A 27,506-nucleotide genomic window follows, 5' to 3' on the forward strand; every position below is an offset into this window, starting at 1 on the left:
ATCCCCCCCAATCTAGCAGTTTTCCGACCCACCTAACACTGCCTCGATAGCATCAGCAAATATTCTTGCACCCTTTCTATTTAAGTGTATCCCATCCCTGTAGAAGCAGTCTCTCCTGTTAACAAGTACAGACCAGGCTGAAAAAAATTCTACCCCTTGAGCCTTGCACAATCCTTCCAGGGCCGAATTGATCGACAGGGCTCTCATCATATACTCCCTCCTATCGTGTCTGGACAGAACTGCAGACATTTTCAAATTCAACCCTAATTCACGGCTTTTTTTCAACAGTGACCTGTACTTGTTAAGTAATTCTGCCGGTCTCCTACTCTTAATATCATTAGTGCCAACGTGTACAACTATATCACCTTTTGTGCGGATATCATTTTTTAAGGATATCATCTTTTAAGGAAAAGATGATATCCGCTCTACAACGTCATCAACCTTTGCCCCTGTCAGACATACCCTGGTCCTGTTCCACCTATCCTTTTTACAAAGCATGTTTCCCGTTTCCCTGACAATAGTCACCAACAACTACTAGTTCCTTTGGACCAGCACATTCTGCCTTGGGGGTTGCCGCTGTGTTGCGCGATGACCAAGTGCAAGCTCTGGCATTGGTGTGGGCAGCTGAGAGCTTGTTGGGCCCCTCACTTTTAACGCTTGAAGGGCATCCACCCTGTCCTTGAAGCTCTCATATAGGCCCATAACAATGCTGAGTTGTCGCCTGATTTCCTTACACTCCTTGCATCGCGCACACACAAAGACATCCCCCATGGCTGCATCATGTCCCATACCTGACTGCTCCACAAACATCAAACAATTAGTGCATTTTAATAGGCTGTAATACCCATCTGTGGATATTTCTTTGGATTTCAAATGCTTTCTGCATGAAGCTTGTGAACGCTTTATAATAATTTTCTTCTATTATAAATAAGTATTCTGGTTCCCTGGGTAGTGGGCTAATTTCTGCTATTAACTGTGTTCTTGGTATGTCATAAATTATACATTCATAAAGAATGTGTGCCCAGTATTCACTCTTGCCACAGGTATAGTTTGGGTCATCAGTCAGCTCTAAGTGGGTAAGTTTTTCCTTTTGGGAGCAGTCACTGACAGTATAAATGTTGTGAACAGTCAACATTTATACTGATAGATGTACTTGGGTGGCTTTGGGTTAACTATTAGCAAATTTCCACACATCTATTCTACAACTGTCTTTCCTCGTTTTGAATTTGTCCCCTCAGGCGAGTAAATTGGGCAGGAGGAAGAATCACATAAGCATTGAGCTTGCTCAAACCATTCAAAGCCTTATACACCTCAATCAGATCACCTCACAGTGTTCTGGACACTGCAATTTACAAAACTTAAGCCTTTCTTCATAAGGGTAACTGTTTGTTGAATTCACCAATCTCGTTGCCCGTCTCTGTACTTCTTCCAACAGCTGTACATCCTTCCTAAAATGATGCCTCCAAATCTGATTACAGTATTCAAGATGTGGCCTGACCATTGCTTTATACAAGGGGATAATCACCTCCTTATCCCTGCTAGAAAAATTCCTGTACAGCAGGCCTTCATTATAATGTGGTTCACTTTACGCTGATTCGCTATAATGCTGTATAACTATAATGCTGTAATAATCTTATAGTATAACCCATATCTGATTTTAATGCTTTCACAAATTACTATAACGCTCTTTTACAGATGCATTTTTGGCATATTTAATATTATATCTCTTATATTATAAAATGTTGAAATTGTTGAAGTTAAACCTAAGAAAAGCACCTGGGGTGGATGGGATCTATCCAGTTATATTAAAGGAGGCAGCAAAGCAACTAAGCAAACCCTTAGCCATAATTATGAGAGCATCCTTGGACTCAAGGGAGGTTCCCACAGACTGGAGATGTGGAAATATAGGTCACTGTTGAAAAAAAGCCGTGAATTAGGGTTGAATTTGAAATTGTCTGCAATTCTGTCCAGACACGATAGGAGGGAGTATATGATGAGAGTCCTGTCGATCAATTCGTCCCTGGAATGATTGTGCAAGGCTCAAGGGGTAGAATTTTTTTCTGCGTGGTCCGTACTTGTTAACAGGAGAGACTGCTTCTACAGGGATGGGAAACACTTAAATAGAAAGGGTGCAAGAATGTTTGCTGATGCTATCGAGGCAGTGTTAGGTGGGTCGGAAAACTGCTAGATTGGGGGGATACGAGGACTAATAGATTAACAGTAGCCACTGCAGAGGTGAAATTGATTCTTGCACTGCTTCTATTGGAATGAGCCGCAGCCTGGAAAATAAGATGCAGGATATTTCAGAGACTGCTGGGAATCATTGGAGTACAAATAAACACATAGGTTGTGTTTGGGTAGCTAAGAAAAAGAACAGGTGCACGTATACTTGCGTGTACACCAATGCTAGGAGTTTAGTAAATAAATTTGATGAATTTGAGGTATTGTTCAAAACATCAAAGGCAGATATTGTGGGGATTTCAGAGACGTGGTGTCACACAGATATAAGGAATGCAGAACTGAAATTTGGGTAGTACAATGTCTACAGAAAGGATAGACAGGGTAGGAAGGGAGGAGGGGTTATGCTATTAGTTAAGAAATACATAAAAACGGAGGAAGTGAAGCCAGTCAACATCGCTGGACAGTGCAGTGTCGAGTCAGTTTGGTGTGACATAAGCATTGGGAGATCAAAATTGAGAGTAGGAGTGTGCTATAGGCTTAATGACTCTGATGAGTATAATAAGAAACTGTACGGGGAAATAGAGTGGGCCAGTAAATCAGAGGGTCTTATAATGGGGGATTTTAATTTCCCAGATATTGACTGGAATTTGGGGGCTGGTCACTCACACATTAGCAAGGCTTTTGTGGATTTATTGGATGATTGTTTTCTACATCAGCATGTTCGGGAGGCAACTAGAGGGAGTAATACTCTTGATTTGATTATCAGTAGTGATTCTTCATGCATTAAGAATCTGCAGGTAAATGAACCCTAGGTGGCAGTGATCACAGTGTGCTGAAGTGGGATTTACTCAAAGAGGTAACTACCATTAGGGGTAAAGGGAAGGGTTATTGCTTTCGTAAAGGCGACTACGATGGACTGAGACAGTTTAAGTTCTATACAGTGGGACCAACTGATGATGTTACCAACAGCAAATTCAAAATGGGAAGCATTCAAAGAACTTATCTTGGAAGCTACTAGGTTTTACATACCAACTAAGAAATATTGTTCAGGCTTTAGGCCTAAGTGGATGTCAGATGAACTAATGAGACATATGGCTGAGAAGAAAAATGCATGAAATACATACAAATTAACACGTGACACAGAAGCCTAAGATAGATACAACTTGATCTGTAACCAAGTTACAAAGGAGGTTAGGCAGGCGAAGGCAGATTACGAGAAATCTTTGGCAAGGGATGCAAAGAAAAACAGCAAAGAGTTCTTTACTTATGTAAACTCTAGAAGGAAGGGTTTGAATCAGATTGGTCCACTTGATATCGATGGGTCAACTGTTGATGATCCTGCTCAGGTAGCTAACAAACTGAATGAATATTTTGCATCGACATTCACACATGAGGAGTTATTCAGCAAGGGGAATGCCAGAGGTGTATTCAACTCTAGCAGTAAACTACAGAATCTTGAAATAACTGGGAGTAAAGTGGAGGAGAAACTGTTGAAGATAAACACAAGAAAGGCACCCGGGGTGGATGGGATCTATCCAGTTATATTAAAGGAGGCAGCAAAGGAAGTAAGCAAACCCTTAGCCATAATTATGAGAGCTTCCTTGGACTCAGGGGAGGTACCTATAGACTGGAAATGTGCAAATGTGACCCCAATTCACAAAGGAGGATCAAAGGCTGACACAAGTAATTATAGACCTGTGAGTTTAACTTCTGTTCCAGGAAAATTAATGGAGGCACTGGTTAAAGAAGCACTGCAGGATCATCTAGACAAGACTTCATTTATAGCTCGGACACAGCATGGTTTTGTTAAGTGGAAGTCTTGCCTGACCAATTTGATTGGATACTATGATTCAGTCACAAAAGAACTGGATGCAGGGAATAACTTTGATATTATATACTTGGATCTTAGAAAGGCTTTTGATACTGTTGCACGTGGAAGACTGCTGCACAAATTGGAGCAGTGTGGCATTGGAGGCAAATTGCTGCTGTGGATAAAGGGGTGGCTGAGGGAGAGAAGACAAAGAGTGGTAATCAATGGACACTGCTCATCGTGGACTAATCTTATTAGTGGAGTCCCTCAGGGTTCAGTGTTGGGTCCATTGTTTTCTGTATTTATAAATAATATTGATGATGGTATATCAAGCTTGATATCCACGTTTGCAGAAGAAATAAAAGTTGGCAGGGTTGTTAAAGATACTACTGACGCTATGCTGCTGCAACAGGATCTGGGAAGGTTGAGCAGATGGGCTGAGAGGTGGCAATGAAGTTTAACATTGACAAATGTAAAGTACTACATATGGGAAACAGCAACCCCAGAGCAATGTATCAACTCTGGTACTACACTGACAGTGGGAGAGAATGAAAAGGACCTGGGGGTAATTGTGCAGGCAGATATGAAGTTCTCTGAGCAGTGCGAACGGGCTGCAAGAGTAGCTCATGGTGTCTTATCAATGATATACAGGAATTTTTCTAGCAGCGATAAAGAGGTGATTATTCCCTTGTATAAAGCAGTGGTCAGGCCACACCTTGAGTATTGTATACAGGTCTGAAGGCCTCAATTCAAGAAGGATGTAGAGCTGCTGGAACGAGTACAGAGAAGCGTTAGTGAAAGGTTAGTGAATGGAAGAAAGGGTTGCTGTTACGAAGAAAGGTTTAAGTTTTGCAAATCATAGTGTCTGGAGACTAGGCACCGGTGAGGTGATCTGATAGAGATGTATAAAGTCTTGAATGGTTTGAGCATGCTCAGTGCTGATGGGATTCTGCCTCTTGCTCAGAATAATCACCTGAGAGGGCATAAATTCAAATTGAGGAAAGACAGATGTAGGATAGATGTCCAGAAATTTTTCTTTAGCCAGTGGGTAGTTGGTTGGTGGAACAGACTTCCATCCCTTGTTGTGAAAGTTGATAGCCTAAATAAATTTAAGGCTCAGCTGGACAGGTATTTCGAACGAACGGAGGGGTGAAATGGAAGTTTTTTTTTGTTTTTTTTTTTCCGACTGATGCCGCATAAGCTTGGTTTCTTGCATTATTTGCCTCTACTAATGCTAAAAGGAAGCCTGAGGCTTTTGTTGCACCAACTCAGAAAAAAAAAAAAAAAAATTCCTGAGTTACCCAGAGAGAGAGAGAGAGAGAAGGGAATCACAAATAGAGAGAAGAATGATGATATCCAGCACTCAGGACCCTGGCTGTGCCAAGCCCATACTCACCAGATATGAGTGGGATGAAAACTATGAAAGAAATTTCATCTTGATCTGGTCTTGGAATGTTCCAAACAGTGTTAATAACTGCACATGGGTTAAAGAAAAGACTGGTAAAGCTTCATGTAGAAGAAAATCCAATGTGTATTTGTGGGATGGTAGAGGATACAGAGCATATTTTACCAAGGAATATGTTAATTAGGCAGATTGGCTCCGACTCATATACCGGGAGTGAGTTGTTTAAGAATAGAGAATGGAATAAAGCTTTTGCTGAGTTTGCTAGAGAATTAAGCAAGGTTAGACAATTGTAAAAATTTGAATACAGGCAGTTCTTGCTTTTCAAGTTCTAGGGTTTACAAGTTTTTTTCCCCTCAAGTATCAAGTACAACAAAATTGAAAATATGAACATTAATTGCAAAAAAATGAATGTTAAACATTCATAAATACTGCATTTCAAACCACATGCATAGCTATACAATACAGTGCACACAGCTTTATGATATTAATCCGTTCCAAAGACACCATCGTATCATTAAAATATCATAATGTGAACCCAATAACACATTGTTTTTTGGTAATTCTTTTTACGATCTCAGAAGTTGATATTTTCATTGTATAACTAAGCTATTTATCTCTGTAAAATGTCATTTTTAAGGTCACGAGCGTGACTTTAAGGCCACATAAAAGGTTGCGAGCATGGTTTGTAAATTGTATTAGTTACCAATTCAAATCATTAAAAGGCATTATACTTTCATCGCTATCATATGTTCTGTTACAAGAATCAATTTTGAATGCCTTTATGATATTTTTCTAAAGCACATTTCTGGAGGTCATGACCATAAAACAATAAAAACAATTTGCACTTTCCGGTTTATTGGGTTTTTCTGTTAGTGCAAGCAATTATAAACGGGTAGTATACTCTATCTTCTTGCATTTGCAAAAATACTGATAGCTGGATTTGTGCGGTTTTTACGTTATTCTGGTGAAATGTGTTTCCCTTTTACTGAAATCTTCAGTCGTATAAAAAAAGTAATAAATTTTCAGAATCTTCTCTTCATTCCTTTTTTTTTTTTTTTTAAGCTTCGTAAACTTGTTACTCCACGCGAATCGTGTTAGTTGCAATTTTTGTTTTGTGCTGTTAAAAAATGCTTATGCATGCAATTGTGAAATTTATAATTAAAAGAGATTATCTTGGAAACAAATGCCTCTTGAAACATTTCTGAGGATGACGACTCCTTGTGTAACAAACCCAACAAGTGTGCATTTAGTCGATAATGATGAAGAATAACATTCTTTTACATTTGAACCATAAACGATAAATAAATAGAAAACTTGCATCTTGCCCTAATGGTAGCTGAGCTTTCTGGTCTCTTGCCGTCTATTGGCTGCAACTTTCGCCCATCTTTGCTCCCACCTCTGTCAAAACCAGATGATTCCGTTGTCACTTCAGCCAAGGATAAAGCCAACCAGCTAGCATCCTATTTTTTTCCAACTTGTGTATTAACGATCTTGGTAAAAGACCTCCCACCATTCCCAAAATGCTCCATTCAATGCCTCCTGTGGCCTTCCATCAAAAGGATGTCAGAAGGATTTTGACGAATCTTGATGCTAAGAAAATTCTAGGTCCTGATGGTATTTCTCCACTTGTTTTCAAAACCTTTTCACCCGAACTTAATCCTGTTCTTTGCTACCTCTTTTCACTTTCTTATTCCAGAGGTGTTTTTCCTTCTGCTTGGAAATTTGCTCATATCCTATACATATACCTAGGAATATATCATATAGCTAGAAACTTTGTCTGATCACGATCGCCAGTATGGATTCCATCAGTGTCGATCCACTGGTGATATTCTGGCTGTGTTACCTATTTATGGACAAATTCAATGGAAAAGTTTGTTAAAATACAACTGGTGTTCTTGATATCTCAAAGGCTTTCAATCGTGTTTGGCATAAATGTTCAAAACAAGATTCCATCTTATGGTTTGCCAACTGTTTTTTGTAATTGGTCATCCAGTTTTCTCTGTCCGCTCAGTTCTTTCCCCCCCCCACTCTTTTCCTCTTGTATATTAATGACCTTCTTCCATTGACCAGAAATCCTATGCATAGTTTTCCCTATGGTATCACATTGAAGTCCACTTTCCAGTTTGCGAAAACTTTCCCTGTTCAATCAGCTTCAACGTCTCAAATATCTGCTTCCAATTCCTTAAATGCCGATCTCCTGGTAATTCTCCAGTGGGACAAAGACAACTTAGTTTATTTAAATTCTTCTAAAACTCAATCCTGTCTTATATCTCGGAAAAAGGCTTCTTCTGCTTGGTTTTCTCTTTTGCTCTCGGTATTACTTTTCTTCCAAAGAGCTGTTCGCTCTGTACAAATTGCAAATTTGCTCTACCATGGAATATTGTTCCCATCCGAGGCTGTGCCCACAAAACCTCTCTCAGGCTTCTAAATTCCATTCAGAAGAGGGCAGTTAGATTAATTAATGACTTATCTCTAATGGATTCTCTCTACTCTCTGTCTCATAGATGTACTGTTTCTGCTGCATGTCTTTTCTACAGATACTTCCATGGACACTGTTCTTCTGAATTGGCTTCTGTAATTCTCGCTCTCTCTTTCAAAACAGTCCAAACATGTGGCACTGCCACCAGCCAGCATACATTTACTGTCCAACTCAAAACTCATAGAACCAACTTTTCATCTTCCTCATTTATTCATTCAACTGCCGTTTTCTGGAACAACGTTCCTTCTTATGTATTTCGTGAAAATTACTATCTACAGAAGTTCAAGTCTAATACCTCACGTGTTTGTGGTTTTCATAAAAAAAAACAAAAAACACACCCATAAATAGAAATAAGCAAACACAAATAAGAGTTTAATGAATCTTTGGAAGGTTTATTTTTTAAAATATGTAATCTTGAATTTTTCTTTGAACCATGCAAGATTGTCTTTGTTTTCACAGTGAGGTCTCTCATCCTCTTAATGGCAATACTCCATAGAACTGCATTCAGACAGTTGCCCACACCATACCATTGTAGTTTATAGCCAGTGAAAGGCCTCCACATGAGTGGGCTTGCTCCCTCTTCTTTGTCATCAGAATCACCTTGGTTAAAATCAGCACATTCTTCATTGATTAACATATGAATAACCAGGATCATCATCATCATCGTTGTTTAACCATGCCTCTGCATCATCTTGTCCACACTTGTAAAACCCGGGAAAGCCTTGAAATAAAGTTACAATCTCACCTACATCTTCATTCAAATCTTGTACATGTGTGACCACTTCCTCGGCAGCACTCCCAAAGTTTATGCCATTCTTTTTTTTCAGATTTCTCTCTGACAACATGTTCCAGGCATCTGATAACGTGTAGCAACAATCCTTAATGTTGAGCTTCTTTGAAAACTCAACCACACTCTCTTCATCTCCCTCTGGTAGCATCAAGTGACGCCAGACTTGTTTTTAGTACATCTTTTTTTAGTTTTTCTTTAAGGAAGAAGATTTGATCCATTGGCTGCAGTAGGGCTGTAACATTTGGCAGTAAAAACTTGACAATGAATTAATTTTTATAAGAGGATGGTGGGATTGGTGCCTTATCCATAATAAACAAAACTTTACCAGCTTTACACTCATTTTCTTGATGCCTTGTCACACTTGGAATCAAATCTTGGCTAAACCAATCCGAAAAAAAATGTTGGAATTCATTCAAGATTTTTTCTGTCCTTTATATCGTACTGATAGGTGCTTTGCACCTTAGAACATCTTGGATTCCCCAATCACCAACAATGGTAAAACATGGTGTCTACTTGCATTTGCTTGCACCATAACTGTAACATGCTGTTTTTTTTTGAAAGCTTTGAAGTTTTGCCATTTCGTGTTGTGATGCAAGTGATATACGAGGGAGTGACTTCCAATTAAGACCAGTTTCATATGCATTGTAAATGTCATCCTTGGAAAATCTTCTTCCTCTGCCATTTTCAAGCAAGACTCTTTAAAAGCTTCTGCTTCTGGGACATCGCCTGATAAAACTTCTCCTTGAATTTCAAGCTCCCTTATACTGTGGCGAGATTTGAAATTTTTCAGCTATCCTGTGCTGACTTTAAATTCAAATGGGTTTTTAAAATTTTGATTCAATTGTAATGCTTTTTCACATAACATAGGTCTATAAATGGGTTCACCTTGACTGCTCTTTTGTAGAAACCATAAATAAACAGCGTCTTATTTCTCATTACTAGCTTTTTCATAGTTTCTGTTTTTTAGAGCCATGTTCGTTGTCTGTCTAACTTTGAAGTAAACTTCAGAATTTCATTTTGAAATCTTAGCTTTGTTATTTTTGTTAAAAATCTTAGCAAGAAATATACCGGTTTTGCCCTTTTCCAGTCTATTAATAATTGTTATCATATCTTCTATTGACAACAAATTACGGTTTCTTTTTCCTGTAGATGCAATTATTAACACAAAGAGGCGGAAGTATTAAAACTAAACAGCAAAATGACACATTATTTCAATTTGAAATAGCCACAAACAAAAACTCAAACATTGGGTGATTATAAGCAAAATGCCTCAAATAACCTCACACTGCAGAGGCTCACAGCAGGCTGAGTGAAAGCTAACCCCCACCATACTCCAGTACTCACAATGTACAATAATACGACAGGCAATGATGCAACAAGGTCTCTGGAGACTGTCCTGGGTACACACAGTAGTTAATGCCAATACTTGTAACAAATTAAGACTATTTCTATGCTATACTGCATATATCTTCAAATAAGTAATCGGAAACAGATGCATCAAGAGGCAGGAGTAGTATTTCAGTATCAGAACCAGTGCACTAAAAGTAGATAATGTAATTTGGGGGCGGGGGGGCAGCAGTGGTTCGGATAATCGACGTTCTGCTGTGGGGTTTTTTTTTGCACCACCTTTCAAAATATCCTACTAGTTCTTATGCCTATGATCCTTCATTCCTACCACCTGAATTTGTTGTTCTCTCCCTCCCCTTTGCCTAGTGGGTAACCCCCACTGCTATCCTTCAATTTCCATCTCCGGGGCAGGATGGCATGTTCACTTCAGCGGCTGGATGAACAACACAACCCCACATTAATAATACACGAACACTCACTACCCTGCATAAATCTTCACAGATTGTTGTATTTATCAGTTTGCCTGATGTGGAGTAGGGAAAATCTCTGGTGCTGCTTTACAATTAACACTACACTATGTTCTAAACAATTTCAGAACTAGGGTTCATTAATTCAAATTGCAGTGCTTGAGGTTTAGATCAGATTGTAGGAAGTTTTCTTTTAGCCAGTGAGTTGTTGCTAGCTGGAACAAGTTGCCCACACAGATAGTTAAGGCTGACAGTTTGAGCGAATTCAGAGGTCTACTGGATACTCGCCTGTATGAAAAGGGAAGCATATGATTTGTGGGTTTTTATCTACTTGGTTGTCCCCCCCCCCAGTGCAGCCAAAGCCTGTTGCTTCCTTGCACTATATGGAAAATACTATTTCTATTTACTTCCAGTTTGAGTAACCTTGTGCACACAAACAGTTTCAACTTTTTGAATGTCCACTGCCAGTTCCTTAAATGCTGATCTCCAGGTTTTTGCAGTGCAAAGATAACTTGTTGATTTCATTTCTTCTAAAACTCAGTCCTGTCTTATATCTTGCAAAATTGATTCTTCTGCTCCTATGCTTATTTTCTACAACACTCAAGATTTCTATACAAGGTCACATTTTATTAGGGATTATCTCGACTTCTAATTGTTCTTGGTGTAAGCACTTGACAAATATTGTTTCCTCTGCAACTAAAAAACTGGTTTTCTTTTACTTTCAGCATTACTTTTCTTCCAAACAGCTACTCACCCAGTAGAAATCTTAAATCTTCCCTAGAATGGAATGTTGTTCCCACATTAGGGTGGCATCCTCAAACCACGCAGGTTTCTAGAGTCCATTCGCAAGAGGACATTTAGGTTAATTAATGACCCATCTCTAATGAAGGCTTTCCCTCTTTTTCTCATAGTAGTTTTGTTTCTACTGCATGTGTTTTCTGTAGATACTTTCATGGACACTGTCTTTCTGAATTAGCTTCCATAATCCTTGGTCATTTTCAAACCACTCCAAACAATTGCTGCTACCTCAGTCAGCATCCTTTTACTAAAAACCTCAAACTCACAGAACCAACTTTTCTTCTTTCTCATTTATTCCTTCAATTTCCATTTTCTGAAACAGTCTCCCTTTATGCGTATTTCCTGAAAATAACAGTCTGCAAAAAATAAAGTCAAATGTTAACAAGTTACTTCTTTCATCTTCTCAACCTTCAATCCATGCACGGTACTAAGTACAGCAGACTCTCTCAATTTACCGGGACATTTCAAGACTCCAAATTAAAAAAAAAAAAAAAAAAAAAATCAACCAGAAATCAAAATTCAAGTAATACTATATTAGGTATATACAGATATTTTGCAAGTTGTAAATAAGCAACAAGAACCGGTGTTATTGGGAGATTAATGTGCCTATTATCTTGCAACCCCCACTGTCTTCACACCCACCACTCAAAAAAAAAAAAAAAACCCAAATGTTTAGTTTGTTTTAGTGCATCACGTCGATTGTTGTGTTCCACCACACTGTAAAAAGACAAATTTTGTTTCGCTATTTATGTCAGGAATGTAAATTTTTTTTTATAGTAATGTAAATTTTTTTTTGTTCAGAAATCATGAAAATGTTGGGTAAATGCAGAAGAGTTGCGCTTTCAGTTAAACAAAGATGAAATTATTCAAAAGTTTGAAAACGGTGCATCCGTTAAATCTCTAAGGAACCGTTATAATCTTGGTGACCAAAGCAATATCATACGTGACATTATAAAAAATAAAGGGAAGCTATTAGATTTAAAATCGACATTGCAAAAAATAAAGGGGAACATTGGACACACGAGTAGTACGTGTTCAGTTTTTTATCTATTGCCATATTTGTTACGTAGGTTGCTGAAAATTTTTCGATATAGTAAGTCCCCGACTTACGCAACTACAGATTTACATAAATTTGCTTTTAGTCAATTTTTAAAATTTTTTTTATTTATTTATTTGTTTATTTTTTTTTTAGGATTGTAATATTTAAAACAACAAAAAAAAAATTAATAAGCAATCAACGACGATGAATGCATGCACAAATTGCACAAGTGAGATTGGAGTAACAAGCAAAAGAATAGGAAAGAGGAGAAAATTCTTAGAATTATGTTTTTTTTTTTTTTTTTTATATGTGACAAGATTTTAATGAAGGGGAACACACTTCACCATAATAACGTAAAAACACAGAATTTCACTATCGCTATCATCACAAATGCAATAAGATAGAGTTTACTACCTGTTTATTGCACTAACAGAAAAGCTCAATAAAACGGAAAGTGCAAATTGTTTTTATTGTTTTTTGGTGACTTCCAGGAATGTGCTTTAGTAAAATGTGAGCTCGAGCGGGGTGATAATAGTGAGTTTTTGCCTTAACTCTGTGAAGTTCTTTAGAGAGAATTTCATTTTGACTGTTATCATGGTGCCGACTAAGAGAATAAGTGACAGCGGTACTCCTAAATCTACCAAAGAAATGTAAGGCAATTGATTTGGATCAGAAAATTAAGCTAATAAGAATGTATGAAAATGGTCGAACATTAACAAGTATTCCACTGAATTCAGATTTGTCAGTAATATAACAGCAATATGTTACTAGTCATTCCTGAGTTACGTAAAATTCAATGAAGTAAGAAGTCCTGGAACATATCTCTTACATATGTCGGGGACTCTGTATTTCTGGATTAATCTAGAAAAGTTGGGGAGATGGATTGAGAGGTGGCAACTGAAATTTAACATTGACAAATGCAAAGTACTGCATATAGGTAGAAGTAACCCCAGGGTAATCTACCAACTGTGTGATACTACACTCAGGGTAGTGGAGAATGAAAAGGACCTGTGCAGTCAGATATGAAGTTTTCTGAGTAGTGCAGACAGGCAGCCAGAGCAGCTCATGGGGTCAATGATATAAAGGAATTTTGCCAGCATAGTTACGGAGGTAATTATCCTCATGTATAATGCAGTGGTCCCATACCTTGAGTACTGCATACGAGTCTGGAGGCCTCATTTTAGGAAATATGTAGAGCTACTGGAACGAGTACAGAGAAGGGCAACGAGATTGGTGATGGCAACAAAGGGTTGCTCTTACCAAGAACCACTTAAGTTCTGCAAATTGCAATGTCTGTACACTAGACACCTGCTAGATGATCTGATTGAGGTATGTAAGGCCTTGAATTGATTCAGCAAGCTCAATGCTCAATTCTGTGCATTCTTCCTCTTGCCCAGATTACTTGCCTGAGGGAACATAAATTCAAATTGAGGAAAGACAGTTGTAGAATAGAGGCGCAGAAATATGTCTTTTGCCAGCAGGTGGTTGATTGCTGGAACAAACTTGCATCAGTTGTTGTTGGAAGTTTATAGCTTAAATAAATTCAAGGATGAACTGGACTAACTTTTGGACAGAATGTTTGGGTGAAATAGGAAGGTTTTTTTTTTTTTTTGCTTTCTTTCTTGCTTTCATGCATCATATGCCTCTCCTAATGCTAGTTGGTAGAAAAATAATCTGTCATATAGTATTTTTAAATTGTATAATTTAAAATTTTCACAAATTTTATTTTATTTTTGTAACAGTTTCAAGTATATATATATAATTACAAATAATAAAAATAAAAATAAAAAATAAATATAGAAGCTGTATGGTATGTGTAGGGGAAAAAAAATTAAGATTTAGAGGGATTAGAATTACGATAATATGAATTATGGATCAGGGACACTGCAAGCGCAAAGGTACTCTACAACCACAGTGTATACATAAAATTATTTTTATGTGTAGAATATAGTAAGTATACATATAAGTATCGAATTTAACTAATGCTACTAATGAAAATACGGTGTACCCTGGGAGCGATATATGTGTATCGCTCTATGTATCGTCTGCAAACTTGGACATTAGTAATGGCCGCATGGTGCAAGAAAGCCTATGGCTTATGCTGCACCAGCCAAAAAAAAAAAAATATATATATATATATATATATATATATATATCCGAACAATAAATATATATCCACCGTAGAACTCCGTGATCACTTCCTGCTACTGGTTCTTCTACTGTCATCCCTGTTATGTCATCTGATTCATGGGTGATGATGAGGTTTAGGATATTCTTTTCTCTAGTACTTTCCTTGACATGTTGATACAAATAACAGTCATCTAGTTGATTTAAAAATTTTGTTCCCTATGTCGAGTTTCCTTCCCATTTACTCCAATCATTTAGAGGCAAATTGAAATCACCCATAATAAGACATTGACGCTTACTTGCCCATTTCATTTGCATGTAGAGGCTTTCGTCACAATCTTCACAATCACCTGGTCTGTAGATTACTCCTACTTGCATTATACCTTTGTTTCCAACTATCTCACACCATACAGACTCTATACTAGCGTGTGAAATGTCTGAATCCGGGAAAGCTATCGTCGCACTCAGGCTGCTTCTGATAAGAAGCATTACCCCACCACCCCTTCTATCTACCCTATCCTTCCTAAATACATTATACAAGCCGTACTTAAACTCATCATCCCCAATTTCCGGGTGGCACCACGTCTCTGTAAGCCCTATTATGTCCGTGTTACTTGTTTTAACCAGCAGTTCGAATTCGCTCATTTTATTGACGACACTTCTAACGTTACTGTATAAACAATTAAGATTTACTGTCCTTGTATATTTAACAACCCTAACACAACCTTTGAATTTTTTTAGGCTCTCTTCCCTGATATTAGCTTCCCACTCATGTGAAACGTTTCTGCCCCCAGAACATCTAGATAATACATCCAGTTGGGGTAGCAGATAAGAACTCTTAAGGTATGTGCAAGAGTTACTTTGACCAATATTATCAGATAAACGCATGTCAGTATTACCCACATCCCCCCTAGCTAGCAGTTTCCCTGAACCTTTAAGATATCAATAATACTGGCAAAAACTTTTGCACCACCTTTGTTTAAGTGTATCCCGTCTCTACAAAACAAATTCCTTCTACCTACAAGTGTGGGCCATGCTGATAAAAATTTCCCCCTGAAGCCTTGCAGATTCCTTCAAGCCTTGAGTTAATCCACAAGGCTCTTAACATATAATCCCTCCTGTCATGTCTGGGCAGAATTGCAGACATATAGACATTATGGCCTAGCTCACGGCATTATCTCAGCATGGTCCTGTATTTTTCCAACAAATCGTCAGATCGTGTACGTTTAATATCATTAGTCCCCACATGAATAATAATATTCTCTTTACCCCCTTTAAAATCTGACAATCGGTTGGTGACATCATCAATAGTTGCTCCCGGCAGACATACCCTGGTTCTACTCCACCTATCCTTATTACAAAAAATATTCCCCGTTTCCCTTACAATGGAGTCGCTTAATAAAACAATGTCCTTTTTAGCCAGAGTAGTTTGCACTTGGTTTTTCTGTTTAGAGGCTTGAATCGGGCGTGCATCACTTGGTATATTGCTGGAGTCTTGGGTTCCTGACGAGTTCGCAGATGCATTATTCTCGAAGGCAAGCACCCGTTTTTTCAGGGACTCAAATTGTTCCATTAGTGCACCAAATTGTAATTTAAGATCGGTGCACTCCTTACATCAATCACAAAGAAAAGAATCCTCAGATGAGGTAGGATTAATCACCAGGTCGACCTTGGAAAACATTCCACAGGTTCCGCAACGGATTAAATCATGACTCACACGTAAATCGCCATCGGCTATTTCCGAGTGAGTCATGATACCCTGTGACGTGTTTAAGGCAGATCTCGTAACTACCATTATAAAATTAAATAAATATCAATGAAAGTTAACTTTAAAAAATTATATCTATAATATTATTAAAATCAAACTGTTACAGGAAACCTATAACAAAATAATCCAACAATATCTAAATAAATCAAATATTTAAAAGCACTATCGAAAAGTAAACCACTTAACTGAGGAGCCCTGACTAAGCGCATCCGCTCACCTTGAATGCCAACACCAGCTTAATATTGCTTGATATACCATCATCAATATTATTTATAAATACAGAAAACAACAATGACCACAACACTGAACCCAGAGTGACTCCACTAATAACATTAGTCCATGATGAGCAGTGTCCATTAATTACCACTCTCTGTCATCTGCCACTCAACCATCCCTTTATCCCTAGCAACAATTTGCCACCAATGCCACACTGCTCCAATTTGTGCAGCAGTCTTCTATGTGCAACAGTATCAAAAGCCTTTCTAAGATCCAAATATATAATATCAAAGTTATTCCCAGCATCCAATTCTTTTGTGACTACATCATTGTATCCAATCAAATTGGTGAGGCAAGACCTTCCCTTAACAAAACCATGCTGTGTCTGAGCTATAACTGAATTCTTGTCAAGATGATCCTGCAGTGCTTCTTTAATCAGTGATTCTATTAATTTTCCTGGAACAGAAGTTAAACTCACAGGTCTATAATTACTTGTGTCAGCCTTTGATCCTCCTTTGTGAATTGGGGTTACATTTTCACATTTCCAGTCTGTGGGTACCTCCCATGAGTCCAAGGAAGCTCTCATAATTATGGCTAACGGATTGCTTACTTCCTTTGCTGCCTAGGCAAATACAATCACAAAAACTATTCTTGCCCGACTTAATTTACTTACCTTCATCTGTGATACTCTTCAAACCTGAAAAATCCATGTTCTAATACTTGCCTAAATCGAAGATCGCGCAATATCGTCGTCCGCCGTTTACATCAAGTGGAGCTCCGTGCAGATGCGTCCGTACACTTCTGCGACCCAGCCTAAAAACATAGTGGGATCAAAATTAGTATGATTCAAGTTAAGATATGTAGGAACATGATAAATCAGGCGTCTCTGTAGCCAGATGGACAGGAGCAGCAGTGCATAGCACACGCTTCCTAATTAGACTGGGATTCGAGCCCATGACCACCAAATATGGAGGATGCGAAAGGTCAAGAAATGACCACTACATATCCCCGGAGCAATATGGCCGTAGTTGCTAATGCTCCTAAAAACCAAATAACAACAATGATAAATCATGAGTCATTGAAATATAACTGGGAAGTACCTTAGGTAGATATTGCAGATCTCTCATATGCCAAGATTTAAAAATCCGAACCTTAGTCTTCATTTCAACATATCCCACATCCATTCACTGATGTCATTACTCAAAGAAATGTTGAAGAATAAGACTTCTCACAGGACAACAGATGTATGGCAGTGTAAGTAAATATAATAATATTGTCTCCTGTGTGTTCTGTTCTTTCAAAATGTTCTATGCTTTTTCATTATTATTATAAGCATTTTCTGCTTATCAACTCTGATGTGTAAATATATTATATCAGCAGTTTTTAAATTTTTCATTTCTTTACTAAACTGAGAAGTATGATTCTGGCATAGGCATTGTATATTCTACCACCAAGTTCATGGTGAGTCTAAAATAAGACTGATGATTCTGTTCTTTTGTTCAATAAAGAAGTAGTGTTGCATATGACTACACAGTGCACAAGTTCCCAGTGTTTTTTTTTGGCCAAGTTTTCAGTACTTCTTGGTATTACTGAAGATAAAAAAAAAAAAGATGTTTTGTAGTATCAGTTCTGCCATTTCAGTCTGGGAAACTACCATATGGTATTATGAAAGAAGAAAGAATTGAGTACAGTGAACCTTGGTTGGGAATAGTATAACTGACTATATAATGTATGACCAGTGCTCATATGTAAGCTTAAAATGTAATAGATTATCTGAATTTGTGCTTCATGTTTTAAGAATGTCATATAGCAATACTGAATGAGAGGATAGTCAACGAGGGGAAAATAAAAACTGAGTTCAGATCCTCTGCTCGCTAAAATGTTCGATAACCAAGACTAGACAATAGAGCCATTGTTATAAACAAAAATTGGCTCAGCATTTCTGAAGATGGTAAAGTCTGAAAAAGTACCATTCTTAAAACAAATATAATCAGTTGGTCTCTATCCAAACAAATCCACAATCAGAAAAATTCTAGGCAAGCTAAGGTATGAAAGCATACTATACTTGTAAAAACATTCTTATGGATGTATTTTAATATAAAATGTGATCGGTGAAATTTAACTTCAAGTCCAAAGTATGGATTTTAAAATTTCCTGCTTTCCAAAATTCAAAAGTTGGTAGCTATGCATTAGCTACAATCAGACCACAAAACTGGGGTAAAAAAATATATTTTTATAAAACTCTAAATCTATAGTAGCACAATGCTGTACTTATATTTGAAAATAAACCAGGTAATGTAGAGCATTTTGATTTTTTTTCCCTCATTTTCATTTGCTGCACTGCTTCTGTTGTGAGTTTTTTTTTTTTTTTTTTTTTAGATTCTATATGTCTAAATCCTTTTTCCTTCAGGTTGAAAAATTAGAAGTTATTAATAAAAAGTGGGTAAGAATAAGACTTCTCACAGGACAACAGATGGATGGCAATGTAAGTAAATATAATAATATTGTCTCTTGTGTATTATGTTTTTTCAAAATATGTTCTATGCTTTTAAATTATTATTAAAAAATTTTACTGCTTATCAACTCTGATCTAGTTGGACATATCATTGTTCGTAGACCAAGTGGAAAAGATATGTTTGGTTATAACTAAACTTGAATATAAGTTTAGTACAACTCTGTTCACCTAAAAACTTCACTAATATGAGAGACAAAGGCAAGTATAGAATTAATATTAAGGCATTAATATTAGCATTAGAAAGGGCACATGTTAAAGAAAGCAAGCTTATATAGCATCAGCCAAAAAAAAAAAAAAAAAACACACCCCATTCTCATTTCACCCATCCACTCGCCCCAAATGTTTGTCTAGTTCTGCCTTGATTCTGTTTAAGCTATCAACTTCTACAACGACAGATGAAAGTTTGTTCCAACAATCAACCACCCGCTGGCTAAACGCAAACTTCCGCACATCTATCCTATAACTGTCTTTCTTGAATTTGAATTTATTCCCTCTCAGGCGATTATTCTGAGCAAGAGGAAGAATACCATCAGCATCGAGCATGCTCAAACCATTCAAGGCTTTATACACCTCCATCAGATCACCTCGCAGGTGCCTAGTCTCCAGACACTGTAATTTGCAAAACTTAAGCCTTTCTTTGTAAGAGCAACCCTTTGTTCCATTCACTAATCTTGTTGCCTATCTCTGTACTCGTTCCAAAAGCTCTACCTCCTTCTTAAAATGTGGCCTCCAGTACTGTATACAGTACTGAAGGTGTGGCCTGACCATTGCCTTATACAAGGGGATAATCACCTCCTTATCAACCAAATATGGAGGATGCTATTGTTGTTGTTATTTGGTTTTTAGGAGCATTAACAACTAAGGCCATATTGCTCCGGGGATATGCGGTGGTCATTCCCTGACGTTTACGCATCCTCCGTATTTGGTGGTCACGGGCTCGAACCCCAGTCTAATCAAGAAGCGTGTGCTACACACTACTGCTCCTGCCCACCTGGCTACAGAGGCGTCATGGAGGATGCGGAAATGTCAGGGAATGGCCACCGCATATCCTTGGAGCAATATGGCTTCAGTTGTAATGCTCCTGAAAGCCAAATAACAACAACAACTTCCTTATTCCTGCTCGGAAAATTTCTGCATATCATTGACAAGACACCATGAGCTACTCTTGCAGACTGTTTGCACTGATCAGAAAACTTCGTATCTGCCTGCATGTTTCCCCCCCCCACCCCGGTCCTTTTTCACTCTCTGCCATTGTCAGTGCAGTATACCACACAGTTGATAAGTTACTCTCGGGTTACTGCTTCCCATATGCAGTACCTTACACTGACAAATGTAAGGTACTTCCCATATGCAGTACCATACATTTGTCAGTGTTAAACTTCAGTTGCCACCTCTCGGCCCATCTGCTCAACTTTTCTAGATCCTGTTGCAGCAGTGTACTGCCATTAACAACCCTGCCGAACTTCGCATCATCTGCAAACTTGGACATTAAGCCTGATATACCATCATTAATATAATTAATGAATACAGAAAACAACAATGGACCCAGCACTGAACCCTGGGAGAGTCCACTAATAACATTAGTCCACGAACAGCAGTGTCCATTGATTACGACTCTGTTTTCTTCCATTCATCCATAGCAGCAATTTGCCTCCAGTGCAACACTGCTCCAATTTGCGCAGCAGTCTTCCATGTGCAACAGTTTCAAAAGCCTTTCTAAGATCCGAATATATGATATCGAAATTATTCTTTGCATCCTTTGAGACTATATCATAGTATCCAATCAAAATGGTCAGACAAGACTCCAACTTAACAAACCTGTGCTGTGTCCGAGCTGTAACTGAAGTCTTGTCTAGATGATCCTGCAATGCTTCTTTAGCCAGTGCCTACATTAATTTCCCCGGAAGAGAAGTTAAACTAACAGGTCTGTAATTACCTCTGTCTTCCTTTGATCCTCCTTTGTGGATTGGGGTCACATTTGCACTTTTCTTGTCCATGGGTACATCCCCTGATTCCAAGGAAGCTCTCATAATTATGGCTAAAGGTTTGCTTACTTCCTTTGCTTCCTCATTTAATATAACTGTATTAATTCAATCCACCCCAACTGCCTTTCTTGTGTTTATTTTCAACAATTTCTTCTCCCCTTTACTCTGAGTTATTACAAGATTATTTAGCTTACTACCAGAGTTTAATACACCTCTGGCATTCCAATCCATGAATAACTCCTCATGTGTAAATAGATGCAAAATACTCATTCAATTTGTTAGCTACCTGATCAGGATCATCAACAGTTGAACCATCAATATCAAGTGAACCAGTCTGATTCATCCCCTTCCTTCTAGAGTTTACATAAGTAAAGAACTCTTTGCTGTTTTTCTTTGCATCCTTTGCCAGAGATTTCTCGTAATCTGCCTTCTCCTGCCTAACCTCCTTTGTGACTTGGTTACAGACCAGTTTATATCTATCTATCATATGCTTCTGTGTCAACTGTTAATTTATATGTAATGCATGCATTTTTCTTCTTTGCCACATGTCTAATTAGTTCATCTGATATCCATTTAGGCCTTAATCTTGAACAATATTTCTTAAGTTGGTATGAAAAACCTAGTAGCTTCCAAGATTAATACTTTGAATGTTTCCCATTTTGAATTTGCTGTTGATAACATCATCAGTTGGTCCCACCGTATAGAATTTAAATTCCACTCAGACCACCGTAGTCACCTTTACGAAAGCAAAAACCCTTCCCTTTACCCGTGATGGTAGTTATCTCTTTGAGTAAATCCCACTTCAGTGCACTGTGATCACTGTCACCTAGTAGTCCTTTATCTGCAGATTCTTAATGCATGAAGAATCGCTACTGATAATCATATCAAGAGTATTACTCCCTCTAGTTCCCTCTAGAACATGCTTCTGTAGAAAACAATCATCCTATAAATCCACAAAAGCCTTGCTAGTGTGTGAGTGACCAACCCACAAATTCCAGTCAATCTCTGGGAAATTAAAATCCCCCATTATAGCACACTCTGATTTACTGACCCACTCCATTTTTCTGCACAATTGCTCATTATACTCATCAGATTCATTAGGCCTATAACACACCCATTCGCATTTTTTCTTTCCCAGTGCTCATGTCACACCAAACAGACTCAACATTGCATTGTCCACAAACATCAACTGGATGCACTTCCTTAGATTTTGTGTTTCTTAACTAAAAGCATAACCTCTTCTCCCTTCCTGACCTGTCTGTCCTTTCTGAACACATTGTACTCCCCAAATTCCAATTCTGCACTGCTTATGTCTATGTGACAACACACTCTGATATCCCAACAATATCTGCCTTTTATGTTTTGACTATCACTTCAAACTCATCAAATTTATTAGCTATACTCCTAGCATTGGTGTACATGCAAGTATACATGCACCTGTTTCTACTCTTTGTTACCCCCTGTATATCCCCCTCCCCCAAGCCAGCAGTTTTCCAACTCACCTAACTCTGCCTCGATAGCATCAGCAAACATTCTTGCACACTTTCTATTTAAGTGTATCCCATCCCTGTAGAATCAATCTCTCCTGTTAACAAGCACAGACCAGGCTGAGAAAAATTCTACCACCTGAGCCTTGCACAATCTCTCCAGGGCCGAATTGATCGACAAGGCTCACATATATACTCCCTCCTGCAGAATTTCAGACACTTTCAAATTCAACCCTAACTCGTGGTTTTTTTTCAACATTGACCTATGCTTGTTAAGTAATTCTGCCAGTCTCCTACTATATTAAGGCTGTAGCTGGAATACAATTAACTTCTGTGCATAGTGAATATAAAGAAACTTAATAATAATTATTAGTCTGCCAGAATTATCTGAGTAAATACCACTAAAGAGTAGAATTGAGTCAAACTGTCACTTAACCAGTTTGACTCAATAACCCATTCGGTCCTAAAACCAGTTCTGTTAAGTGAACCAACCTTAATCGAACTGGTTATTAGGAAAGTTGTCATTTTTTTTTTTTTTTTTTTCTTTTTTTTATCATGCAATGTCTGTACAAGGTTGTTTTTGAGCTGATTGTGTTTTAAGTTGGCTGAAAATTCTTTGGATGGTCATACTTCCTCCTGCTGAAGTTTGTTCCTTTAATTCTTCTCTACACAATATGATTTGAATTCAGACTTCTACAAATGATGATTATCACAGAAGATTCTGCCTCTAGTCATAAGAGTAAGTTGCTGATAATAGACCTACCCATGCACAAATTGTCACTTAGCAAGGATCTTTCTAACAATATGATCTTAATTCCAATTTGAAGGGACACCAGTGGTCAGTGAGCCCTCTGAAGAAAGTTTAGTACATACAATAGAGTCCCAGAGGGCTTACAGGAACGGAAAAGTCAGGGAAATGTCAAGCATGGTCCAGCCAAGTCAAACCAGCCCATCCAGCCAACTTACCACATATAATTTCCATTCAAATAAAGTTGAGAATTTTCATATAGAAAATTTTCATATTGAGAATTTTCATATATTAATTCTTTAAATAAGAAATAGGGATCATTCTGTGAACTCTTTGAAAACAAGATATCCTTGTTATACTTCTCTTGTTATTACTTGTCATGCATGCATTGAAAAAGAAGTACTGGATACTTGCAATGCCAACCAGAAACACTAAATCAAAAAAAATAGAGATCAAACCTCATCTTCATCTTACCAAATAAAATTGACTGTAAGACAAAGATAGCCAATCAATGACTGCCCCTTCTTAACCTGTCCAAAAAATTCCTCTTAAATGCCTTTACCAAACAAAATGTATGCAGCATCATCAATAAGCCACACCATCTACAAATCATCATGTTGCTGTTTGAATAAGAGTTCTTCTTAACTGAAACTTGGTTATCACATGAAAGACAACTGGATGTAATAAATAGTTCAGCCTCATTCTTTCCTCTAACTCCAGAAATAACAGATATTGCAGAGGCATTGCCTTACTGTGCTTATCAAGTTACAAACAATCCAGTCATTGGGTGAGCAAATCAGATAACTTTGAAGTTCTATGTGCAACATTCAGAAAGAATCCCATATGATTCCAAATCTGTCCTGTGTGTCTACCTCTTGACCTTGCAGAAGATGCAAGGAATGAACTCCTAGCAAGGATGGCAGCCAGCCTAACCTCCAATACTCTTACTTTCATTAAAAGCATATTTAACATGCCTTTGCCAAGACATAATGAGCTCATTGTAGAACTTGACAGTCTTTAGGTTAATTGGATTAGTCCAGCAAATCATGCATACTGCCGGCGCCTCTGTAGCCAGGTGGGAAGGAGCAGCAGTGCGTAGCACACGCTTCTTGATTAGAACAGGATTCGAGCCCATCACCACCAAATACGGAGGATGCGGAAAGGTCAGGGAATGACCACCGCATATTCCGAAGCAATATGGACTTGGTTGCTAATGTTCCTAAAACCCAAATAACAAACAAACATGCATACTGCTGGATCTCTTATTCCACAGTTTCCCAAACCTCAACTGACCTCTAAACACTGCAGCTTTTTTTCTGATCACTCTTCCATCATGTTTGAGTTTAGCATTCCCAATGACTCAAATGCAGGAGAAATACTAGGTAATTTTTTTTTTTTTTTTTATGTGAACCCCAAACACGAGAGGTATTAGAACCTATAGTACTTAGTACCGTGCTTGGGTTGGAGGTTGAGAAGACGAAAGAAGATATTTGTTGACATTGGACTTGAACTTCTGTACATTGTAATTTTCAGAAAATACGTATGAAGGAAGGTTGTTCCAGAAAACGGCAGTTGAATGAATAAATGAGGAAGACGAAAAGTTGGTTCTGTGGGTTTGAAGTTCTATAGTAAATGGATGTTGGCTGGTGGCAGCACGTGTTCGGACTGTTTTGAAAGGGAGAGCGGGAATTATAGAAGCCAATTCAGAAGAACAGTGCCCATGGAAGTATCTGTAGAAGAGGCATGCAGCAGAAACATTACGTCTATGAGACAGCGAGTGGAGAGAGACTGTTACAGATGAATCATTAATTAACCTAACTGCCCTCTTCTGAATGGAATCAAGAAGCCTGACAGAGGTTTTTGGGGGCACCACCTCAGATGTGGGAACAATATTCCATGGCAGGGTGGATTTGCGATTTATACAGAGTGAGCAGCTGTTTGGAAGAAAAGTAACGCTGAGAGCGAAATAAAAAATCAAGTTTTTTAGATGCAGAGGAAGCAATATTTGTAATTTGCTTGTGCCAAGAGAGATTAGAAATCAGGGTAATCCCCAAAAGAGATATATCATTTTGCCTAGAAATCGGAGTGTCACTAAAGATAAGCATAGGAGCAGAAGAATCCTTTTTGCGAGATATAAGACAAGACTGAGTTTTATAAGGATTGAAATCAACTAAGTTGTCTTTGCCCCAATGGAGAATTACCTGAAGATCCTTCTTGATTAGACCGGGGTTCGAGCCCGTCACCACCAAATACGGAGGATGCGGAAAGGTCAGGGAATGACCACCGCATATCCCCGGAGCAATATGGCCTTAGTTGCTAATGCTCCTAAAAACCAAAATAACAACAACAACAACAACCTGAAGATCGGCATTTAAGGAATTGGTAGCAGATTTTCCAGAAGTTGAAGCTGATTGAGAAGGACAAGGTTTCTCAAAATGGAAAGTTGAATGCAATGTGCTATCATCGGCAAAACTATGGATAGGATTTCCAGTCAATCGAAGAAGGTCATTAATATACAAGAGGAAAAGAGTGGGGGAAAGAACTGAACCTTTGACACCAGCATTAGTGGAAAAGTTAGAAGACAGAGAGCCGTCTACCATCACCCTTAGTGAGCGATCAGAGAGAAAACTGGATAACCAATTACCAAAAACAGTTTGCAAACCATAAGATGGAAGGTTGTTTAGAAGACCTTTATGCCAAACACGATCAAAAGCCTTTGAGATGTCACGAGCAGCTACTTGTGTTTCACCGAACCTTTCCATCGAATTAGTCCATAAATGGGTAACATAAGCCAGAATATCACCAGTGGATCGACACTGACGGAATCCATACTGGCGATCGTTGATCAGACGGAGGGTTTCTAGGTACTTTAAGAGTTGGCGATTAATTGATTTCTCCATTACTATAGAAAGAGTAGAAGTAATTGCAATGGGACGATAATTGGATGGGAGGGATTTGTCACTCTTTTTAGGAACTGGCTGGATATGAGCAAATTTCCAAGCAGAAGGAAAAACACCTTTGGAATAAGAAAGTGAAAAAAGGTGGCAAAGAATAGGAGTAAGTTCAGGAGTACAGGTTTTGAGAACAAGTGGAAAAATACCATCAGGACCTGGAGCTTTCTTAGCATCGAGATTCATCAAAATCCTTCTGATATCCTTTTGATGGAAGACCACAGGAAGCATTGAATGGAGCGTGTTGGGAATGGTGGGAGGTGTTTTACCAAGATCATTAATACATGAGCTGGAAGAAAAATGGGATGCTAGCAGGTCAGCTTTATCCTTGGCTGAAGTGACAACAGAACCATCTGGTTTGGACAGAGGTGGGGGTAGAGATGGGCAAAAGTTGCGGCCAATAGCATTTTGGCAAGAAACCAGAATGCTCGGCTACCATTAGGGCAAGAAGCAAGTTTTCTACTCTTAGCCTGTTCAAACTCTAGTTTGGACTGATTAATAACTGCTTGACAATTGTTGCGAGCTTTGGTGTAGGCAGAAAATGAAACTGAAGGATGAGAAACAAGTCAATTACGATATGCAACATGCTTCTCTTGAACAGCCTTAGCACATTTATTGGAAAACCAAGGTTTAGATAAAGGACGAGATTTCAAATTGGAGTGTGGAATAAAGGATTCCATTCCTACAAGAATAATTTCACTGACACGATCTGAGCAAACATTGACATCAGAAATTTTGAAACAGTAATCTGACCAAGGAAAAGAAGAAAAGAAGTCTAGCAGGTCATCCCATTTTGCATTCTTGTAATGCCAAACAACACGATGTTGGGAATTAGCCATGAGATAAAGGTTCCATTGGAGAAGAGACAATCACCAAGTTGTGATCTGAAGTGCCTAAAGGACCTTTCACTTCGACCATATACTTAGAAGGGTTGTTTGTGAGAAAAAGATCAAGCGAATTGGCTGTATGATTAGGATTGTCCGGTATTCTTGTAGGTAAATGAACAATCTGTGCAAGGTCATTAGTAATTGCAAAAGCCTCAGCATCTCAAACTGCTGGGTCGGTGTGACTAGAAAACTTAAGCCAGCTGGAGTTGTAAACATTAAAATCACCAAGGAAAATTACCTCACTGTTAGGAAAGTTGGACTGGAGAAAGTCAAGTTGCAAAGAGAGGAAGTCAAAGAGCTCCAAGTGATTAGTGGAGTTGTGAGAACGGTAGAGACAACAGATGAATTTGACACAATGAGGTAGAGAGATTTTAAGCCAGAGAAGATCAAAGAGAGGCGATTCCAAATTACCAAGTCTCCGATAGGGAATATTGGAACGGACATAGGCACAAGTACCACCTTTGAGGTGAAAGGAATCATAATGCGAATAATTTGGGCAACTGAGA

General features: G+C 38.2%; 1 protein-coding gene across 2 annotated transcripts in view; it reads left to right on the plus strand.

Annotated features, from left to right (window-relative positions):
- Afg3l2 (AFG3 like matrix AAA peptidase subunit 2) overlaps positions 1-27,506 on the plus strand; it is a 641,759-nt gene that overhangs the window by 132,993 nt on the left and 481,260 nt on the right. For both annotated transcript variants that reach the window (XM_090383564.1, XM_090383565.1), the window contains exon 5: positions 18,838-18,912. In XM_090383564.1, the coding sequence (XP_090239690.1) occupies positions 18,838-18,912 (75 nt within the window). The remainder of the gene's footprint in view (positions 1-18,837; positions 18,913-27,506) is intronic.

The sequence above is a fragment of the Mastigoproctus giganteus genome, chromosome 10 (assembly GCF_048544385.1).
Source record: "Mastigoproctus giganteus isolate SK-2022 chromosome 10, ASM4854438v1, whole genome shotgun sequence".
Lineage (NCBI taxonomy): Eukaryota > Metazoa > Arthropoda > Arachnida > Uropygi > Thelyphonidae > Mastigoproctus > Mastigoproctus giganteus.